The sequence below is a fragment of the Mus caroli genome, chromosome 14 (assembly GCF_900094665.2).
Source record: "Mus caroli chromosome 14, CAROLI_EIJ_v1.1, whole genome shotgun sequence".
NCBI classification, from domain to species: domain Eukaryota; kingdom Metazoa; phylum Chordata; class Mammalia; order Rodentia; family Muridae; genus Mus; species Mus caroli.
The window spans coordinates 13,610,206-13,618,695 of record NC_034583.1 but is presented as its reverse complement, the minus strand read 5'-3'; the positions used below and the strand labels follow the sequence as shown (position 1 = coordinate 13,618,695).

The 8,490-nt window shown below is 46.4% G+C and overlaps 1 protein-coding gene across 1 annotated transcript; it reads right to left on the bottom strand.

The window, feature by feature from the left end:
• Window positions 1-2,477: 2,477 nt before the first annotated feature.
• Plau (plasminogen activator, urokinase) lies at window positions 2,478-8,312 on the bottom strand. Its single transcript, XM_021182386.2, has 9 exons — window positions 8,228-8,312; window positions 7,977-8,084; window positions 7,173-7,347; window positions 6,672-6,763; window positions 6,305-6,527; window positions 5,936-6,084; window positions 5,204-5,344; window positions 4,749-4,897; window positions 2,478-3,566 (listed from the first exon to the last, which is right to left on the bottom strand). The coding sequence occupies exons 1-9, from the start codon at window positions 8,310-8,312 to the stop codon at window positions 3,390-3,392; spliced, it is 1,299 nt and encodes a 432-aa protein (XP_021038045.1). The 3' UTR covers window positions 2,478-3,389.
• Window positions 8,313-8,490: the final 178 nt, after the last annotated feature.

Here is an 8,490-nt window from a genome sequence, read left to right as displayed (position 1 = left end):
TGTGTGTGTGTGTGTGTGTGTGTGTGTGTGTGTGTGTGTGTGTGTCACACACTGACTTGAAGCCGGTGAACAACCTTCAGGCGTCAGTTCTTTTTATCATGTGGGTTCTGAGGATCCAACTTGGGTTATCAGACTTAGCAGCTAGCTCCTTTACCCGATGAGCTTTCTCGGAGCCTCTCTCTCCTTATGATGGAGGAAACATGGGCAGGACGCACTGAGGCTAATGCTCTTTTCCAAGCCACATAGCTAATGTTAAAAGCCAGGGTTCTAGTTCAGGCCACCAGATTGCAAAACCCATACTGAAACACAGCTGCACTGTGTGGGGAAAAAAGTGCTAGGTCATGGGATAGAAGCTCAGGGATTCGCAGATCCCCCAGGAGACTCCGTATGCTCAAACTCCACTCAGAAAACTGGCTGTTCATGCAGAGAACTCATGATGATCATCAGGTCTTGAATTTTCTGGGCCCTTCGCGGATTCTGACTGATCGAGCTGCCTGAGGTTCTCAGTCAGTGGTGCATATCAAAAACACCCAGTGAGCCTTTCCCTAGAGTCACAAGCATTAGCATTAGCCCTGACCTGAATCATAATCTAACAGGTGGGGCGTAGGTGTGTAGATAGTTTTTAAAGTTTCTCAGGTGACTGTTAAGAAACACTGCCAAAACTCATAAACATGACTTGGAAATTCCAATATTTTAGCATCTAATTATATCTTCCAGCCTGCCTTCTGTGTATGCCTCAGTTCTTTAGAACCTGATGTTTGATTCAAATTATGTGGTTACCCCATTAGGATATCATCCACCTTTAATTTTGAGTTCCTTGCTCTTACAGATAGCAATGAGGGACATCAATACCCAAGAGAATGCAGTACAAGCCCAACATGCAGAAATTATATTTTGTGTCCCCTGGATGTCACATATATAGGTAGGGTGGTGTTGGGGATCAGCGGTTTTCACTGCTGCAATGTCCTTGACTGAGGTCAGCCCAAGGATTTGTGGGGAGAAGAGCAAAGAGAATGTGGTACAGCTAAGCCTCAAGAGACTCACTATGAGTGGGGTCTAGTATGACAGGCCCGGATTTCAGCACTGCTATTCAGGAGACGGAAGCAGAAGAATCAAATTTAAAGTCTGCCTGGGCTACAGAGTGAGTTGAAGGGCTGCCTTGTAATTTAGTAAGACCTTATCTCAAAATTAAAAAATAAAAGAAAAAGGTGAATGTAGCCTAAAATATAGGATTCTTTTCTCAGTACCAAAATTAATCAACAACAAAAAAAAGTTGTATACAGCTATAAAAGAAACACACTGCCTTGAGTTTCTGGTCTCAGGAGGCAGGGACAGCTTGGTCTACATATTGAGTTCCAAGACATGTGGGGTTATGTAGTGAGTCCTCCTCTAGAAAATTAATTAATTAATTAATTAATAATAAAAGAGGTACTCTGCCCAATAGCACCAGGCTGAGGAAGCACCTGTGAGCTGCAGCTCAACCCGAACACCGCTTACCAAGCCGCAGGTCTGCGGCCTGTTTTGTAACTTAGGTGCTATGAAGGCCGACCCTGGAACTCTCCTTCTGGACCTTCCCAAGGCCACATTAAGTACAGATAAGCTCCATTAGCACAGGGGAAACTTAGCATCAGCCTACACACAGATGACAGAAAAGTATGTTTGCTTTCTGGAATCCCAGATAGATGCACAATGGTTTGGTTTATTGGTTTTGTTGTTATTATTATTTTATTGTTATTTTGAGACAAGGTTTCTATGTGTAGCTCCTGGCTGTCCTGAACTCACTCTGTAGACAAGTCAGGCCTCGAACCTCTGCCTCTGCTGAGATTAAAAGCATACCACTACCACCCCACTTTTTGTTTTATTTTGTCTGTTTTAAGACTAAAGCTTTGTAGCAAAATTGGCTTCAAACTCATAGGAGTCTTCTTGCCTCAGCCTCTCACTTGCTGGGATGACAGGTGTGAGACACTGATATTTTCATGTTTTCTTCTGTAAGATTTATTTGTAATCATCTGCGTGTGTGCATGGGTGTTGGTGCCTACAGAGGCCAGAAGAATTACAAGTAGTTTCAGTGGGGGACCAAGACTCCCAGCCTCCGCAAGAGCCGCAAACACAAGTGCTTCATTACCTGACCCCGTCGACAGCACCGACGCGGCTGCTTTGTTTGAATCAGATTTTTTTCTTTTCTTTCTTTGTGTATTTTTTTTTTAAAGACAATGTCTTGCTCTGTAGCCTAGCTGGCCTTGAAATCACCACATGGTCCAGGCTGACTTGAATTTGCACCAATCTTCGTTTAGCCTTCAGGTGGACTAGGACCGTGCCTGGCTTGGATCAGCAGCCTCATCCATGCATTCTCATCCAAAGAAAGTCCAAGCAAATCCCAAATGAAACTAAGATGCACGTAGCCCTCATTATTTTCTTCCTTTTAATGTCCCCCTCTTCCCTGTCACACAAGAACCATGGAGAAACCAGAATCTTCAGAAAAATCACATTTATTGATCACCTTTACTCGGAATTATAAAAATAGATATAAATAAAAATAGCAGAACATAATTATTAAATATTAAGTATGTAGAAGTGGTCCTTACCCCACCCAGTGAGGATTGGATGAACTAGGCTAATTAATAAAAAAAAAAAAAAAAAAGGTAACTGGCCAAGAAGTGGACATCTATGTAAAAAGTGAAACCGACATTTAGTGCTAGTCACGAGTCACGCCCGGAATGATACATTCACGTGGAGCATCACATGGAAGACCAAATGGCCCCGCATCACAGTCTGGAGTTAGGGAAATACCTAGACTTGCAGTTAGATACAGAAATACACCAGCTTTTGCTCAGGCTTATACTCACAGCCTGTGCACAGTGAACAAACATACACACATTTATAATATTTCCTGATCCATTCATGGGATGCTAGAGCTGTTCCCTCAAGCCGTTAGTGTCTCTACTCCTCAAACTACTGTTCTCATACTGGACAAGCACCCTCACAATACCTCAGCTGTTGCACTTCCTAATTGGGAAATCATTGATTTCCCAACAGCAGATCTCATGAATGACCCGTTAAGCGAACCAACTCTCCTCCTACACTCGCCCAGGAGATGTTTTTTAAACTGCAGATGGCTTTAGTCCATAAAAAGGCAACTCCTGGTCTATATCATCCTGAGTCAGGACCAATTTTCCATCCTGGTCGGGAGGGTCTGGATGGCCAGCACCCAGGCCTGTGTCTGAGGGTAATGCTATTGGCGCTCACCCTGGTGGGCAGCACAGCAGAGGATTAACGCAAAGCCTGTCTCTTCAGCTTCTTCCCTCCATTTGATGACCCTGCTGCGGAGAGGACGGTCAGCATGGGAACAAGTGACCCATCTGTTTCTTCCCTCAGCCACCTGAAGGCCATCAGAAGGCCAGACCTTTCTCTTCTCCAATGTGGGATTGAATCCAGCCCAGGAAGTGTGAGACCCTCGTGTAGACGCCGGGCTTGTTTTTCTCTGCACATCCTCGGCCCCAGCTCACAATCCCACTCAGAGTTGGGCGGCCTTCGATGTTACAGATAAGCGGTCCTCCAGAATCGCCCTGGGAAGTCAAAGATAAAGAGGTGAAGCCCTGGAAGAACTGAGGGAAGGGCCACTACCCAGCCATGGGAGAGAACGGGAGAGGCTCCCAGAGTCAGAGACATTCGCAACTCCCCATTTTCTACCGAATCAAGAGTAAAAAGTCTTAGCTTTCCTCTCCCACTCTCCAGCGCTTTCCCAGACCCTGCTATTCCTCGCCTTGGCACACCGCGTGCTCAGTCTTAGTTTTGTTTTTTCCAACTGACACTTGCTTCCTTTTTCTTTCCGTCTCTTTATTTACCAGTTCATATTCTCTTTAAGACTTCTCCTTCCTTTCCTACCTGATCCTTGGTAATTCACTGTGATCCTGAGCAACGAATTATAGAATTATGTTGATTTCACTTGTCTTAGTCAAAGGTCCAGAAGTGATTTGAATAGTATCTATATTTTGTTGTTGGTGGTGGTGGTTGGTTGGTTGTGGTTTTTGAGATTGGAACAGAGTCTCATAAGCCCATGTATTTCAGGCTGGCTTTGAACTCACTCTATAACTGAAGAACTTGTAAACTGATTCTGACTCCCTCAAGGGCTGATACTGCAGGCATGGGTCATTACATAAAGTGCTGAGGACTGGATCCAGGGCTTCTTTCATGCTGGGTAAGTACTCTACCAACTAAGCCACGTCCCCAGACTCTTAGTTTTTCTTATGATCTCCAGTCCCTGAGTTGAGACCTGAACTCAGGACTTTGAGCATAGTAAGCAAGCACTATGCCACTGAGTTAGGCACCCATCCCTTTGTTGCTGTTGTCTTGGTTTTTATGGTTTGTGCTTTCCTTGTTTTATTTGAGAAAGGATCTTGCTATGTGGCACAGGCCTTGAATTCTCACTGTGTAGTTTGGCCTGGCCTTAAACTCACGATCCTCCTGTCTCAGCTTCCAAAGTGCTAAGAGTGCTAGGTTATAGGTATGCTCTACCATGTCTGGGTTATTTTTTTTAAACAGTCTTGGTCCCTTTTAGTCTAAAACGCATATAGCACAGGGGCTCATGCCCAACGTTTGAACCTATAAGTATTGGGCACAAGCTCCCAAAGACCTAAGTCCTTGATTCTTAGATTGTTGGCTGGAAAGAGACTCCCCGGGGTTGTTAGATCAAATCCAAGAGCTCTGGGGAGTTTGGGGTAATAAAGAGGGGTGCTTGGGAGTCTTACCTTGCAGGAATCTGTTTTCCACTCTGGGTCCGCAGCACACAGCATTTTATAATTAATTTCAGAGCCGTAGTAGTGGGGCTGCATACACTCTTCATGAGAAACAAGCTTTACAACGGACATTTTCAGGTTATTTGGATAGAGGTAGTCACCTAGATGGAAGAAACAGATGTTTGCATTAAGATGTGTCTATAAATGAGACTCTCTGCAAGGGTGAAGATAAAAAACATATCCCAGCTATGAAAAGCTCTTGTTCTTTTTTCTCCAATCTGAGTCTTTTACTTCACTCACAATTGTTCACACCCTGTTTGACTTGCTTGCCCATCTCCCCCTACTCTATCCCTGGCCCTCCATAATGTTCTCAGTCCTGTTTCCACAGTCTTCCTTTGATAGTCTGCTCTTTGCTCTGGACCATAACACTCCCCAGACTCTCTCAGTCAGCTTCATCTGTCACTTACCTTCAGACTCTTTTCCAAAGCCAGTGATCTCACAGTCTGAACCAAACGGAGCATCAGTAAACCTTGGGGGCAGGCAGATGGTCTGTATGGACCTGGATGGCTGTGCACATTGGCCCGTGCTGGTACGTATCTTCAGCAAGGCTGGGTGGGGAAGGGAAAGGTCAAAGGGGAAAGGTTATCACCGTGTCAGATGGTCATCATCTCTTCCCTACCAATGTTGAGCATTGATCTATACTCGTGGCATGGGAGTCACAGAGATCCAAAAGGTCTGCTGGTATCTTGTTACCCTGAAGCCTCCCCTGCCACATTCTCCAAATGCTTTATTTCATCAGATGACAGATGTGCAGGCAACAAAATCCACCATATACAGCTGAACAGGTTGTTTCCTGCTGAGGGAGCTGAGCTGAAATCCAGCCAAGGTTTTGCTTTATACATTCTATATTCTGGTACATAGAGAAGAAGCATCCATCCTACTTTGTACAAACAGGACATCCTCAGCCTAAGCCGTATGCCTGTAAGATTCTTTCTACTTAGAAGAATCTATCTATTTGGGAAATTCAAGGTCCCCACAGAGGATCCCCATATCCCTCAGCTTCTCATGTATCTCATTCTGAACCCTTCCTCATCTGTCTCATTATATAAATCCCGGGCTTCAAGTCCCCCCACATTTCCCACCACTACTTTAGCCTTTTTCTGGCCATCGCCTTTCTGGAAACTAAGCTTTCTGCTCACCAATGTCATTATGGTAGGCCAGGCCGTCTTCACTGTAGTCTTCGTGCAAGATGAGCTGCTCCACCTCAAACTTCATCTCTCCAGGATTATAGGAGCTCTGCTTCGACTGACCCAGGTAGACAACGTAGTTTTCCTTCTTTGGGAGGTGACTGTGAGAAATGAAACAAGTCAGCCTGGTCTCACAAAGTCCGGTCACTCTCTTCACTCCACCCCAGAGGCCTCAAAGTATCACTTGTACCCAAGACCACAAGCTGCACCGTTAGAGGGTTAGCAGGAGAATGACACTATAACCTTCCATAGGGAAGGAGAAAGGACAGTCTTGGGGTTGGGGGGAAGAGTCAGAGAGAAGGGACAAAGGGATGTACGTACATGAAGCAGTGTGCGGCACTGGCCACCCAGCAGGGACTGATGAGACTCCCACCACATTTAAAGGAGGGAGGACTTCCTGCTTTGTTCTTCTGGTAGATGGCTGCAAACCAGGGCTGGTTCTCCACCTCCGTGAATTCTCCCCCAACAATCTTAAAGCGGGGCCTTAGAGCCTTCTGGCCACACTGGAAGCCTTGTTGGTCTACAGACGAAGAAGGCTTTTTGCCTAGAAAAGAAAGAGATACATGCTTGGGGGAGACAGCAATGATGAAGAGTCTCTGAGGCAAACCTCACTTCTCATCCCTCCTGTAGTGACAATACAAGTTTGTCTCTTTCCACCCCGTTGTCATAAGCAGTCAGCGACACTCACTAAGAGAGCAGTCATGCACCATGCATTCTTGGACAAACTGCTTTAGGCCAATCTGCACATAGCACCAGGGTCGCTTCTGGTTGTCAGGGTTCCTGGTAACACAAAGAGATAGGGAATGTCATGCCAACCCCGAATGTCTTCTCTGTATCCTCCCTTCCAACAAAGGCTCAACCAGAGACCTGGATTCTTGTGCCAGGATTCCCATCCCAGGTATACCATGGTGATGACAAAGGTTTCTAAGAGGCCACGATGGGGGAAGGGATGTTGTTGTTTTTAATGTGTATAAGTGTTTTCCTATATTCATGCCAGTGCATGCCTGCCCAATGAGGCCAGAAGAGGGCGTGGGACCCTCTAGAACTGGTGTTAAAGACTGTCACGAGCCGCCCTGTAGGTGCTGGGAATCAAACCCAGGTGCTCTGGAAGAGCAGTCTGTGCTCTTAGCTGCTGAGCCACCTCCCTATCCCCCTTGGGAAGGATTCTTGGTACTCAGTCACCACCTACCTGCAGTAATTGTGTTTCCCCAGGCCTAAGCTAATAGCATCAGGTCTGTGGGCATTGTAGGGTTTCTGAAGGACAGCAGGCGCATTCCAGGCCAGGCAGGGCCGACCTTTGGTATCAGTGTTGGCCTTTCCTCGATAAGAGTCACCATTTCCATGATAGCAGGTTTTTGATGCATCTAGAAATGATTTGAGGAGTGCAGAGTATTAGAAAAGGGAGGAGGTTTGGACAGGCATTTCAGAGGTGACACGGTTTCAGACCTGTCAGGTGATAATATTAGGGAGATTCACCCTTTTTTTCACACTTGTATAGCCACTGCTTCATGAGTGTGTGTGTGTGTATGTGTGTGTGTGTGTGTGTGTGTGTGTGACTCCCAACTTCTGCTGCCTGTTTTGTTTGTTTGTTTGCTTATTTTATGTGTATGAGTGTTTTTCCTACATGTATATCTGTACACCATGTATGTCACTTGGGCTGGAAGAGGTCAGAAGAAGGCATCAGATTCCCTGGGACTGGGGGTACAGATGGCTGTAGCCCACCTCTGTGGGTGCTGAAACTCAAACTATAGGCTGTCTAGAAGAGCAGCCAGTGTTCTTAATCACTAAGCTGTCTCTCTAGCTGCGCCTCGCCCGCTTTCTGAGACAAGGACTTACTATGTAGTCCAGGCTTCAGTCTCCTCCTAAGTGCTGGGCTCACAGACCCACACCTCCAAGGCCAGCTTCTGCCTGCTTCTGCATCCCATCCATCTGTCCCTGTTCTACGATCTCTGGTCCTCCCCCACGCCCGCATTCCAAGTGCAAATCCCCATACCTATCTCACAGTGCTCCCCCTGGAATTTCCTTGGGCAGCTGCATCGGCGAATGCTGGAGAAGTACTTGTAGGACACGCATACACCTCCGTTCTGACAGCCACAGTTTGCTAGCAAATGCAAAGGAGGGGTAAGCAAGGATCAAGGGGGGGAGGGGAGCCCGCCTTGCAGCAGGGACAGGGAGGGTATGTCTCCTAAGGGTTTTCAAGGGTCTCTGGGCAGCCAACTAGTGTGCAAGGAAGCAGATACTCACATTCATCAGGAGTTCCAAGTACACTGCCACCCTGCAAGAGATGAAGGTGGGAGTCACCAGAGGTGACATGCTCTAGGGAATTCATGTTCAGGATAAACAGGTCCCCACCTCAAAATCCCTTCCAGTGATATTCATTCATTCATAATATTCTCTCTCTCTCTCTCTCTCTCTCTCTCTCTCTCTCTCTCTCTCTCTCTCTCTCTCTCTCTCCCACCCCACCCCTGTCTGTCTCTCCCCTTTCTGTTTATTACTAGCCAGCACCC

Excerpts from the sequence above, each read along its gene's own strand:
- Plau (XM_021182386.2), bottom strand. The coding sequence starts at position 8,312 with ATGAATTCCCTAGAGCATGTCACCTCTGGTGACTCCCACCTTCATCTC. Across the intron at positions 8,085-8,227 it reads ACTTGGAACTCCTGATGAAT|CAAACTGTGGCTGTCAGAAC; the intron begins GTGAGTATCTGC and ends TGCATTTGCTAG. Across the intron at positions 7,348-7,976 it reads GGGGGAGCACTGTGAGATAG|ATGCATCAAAAACCTGCTAT; the intron begins GTATGGGGATTT and ends AATCATTTCTAG.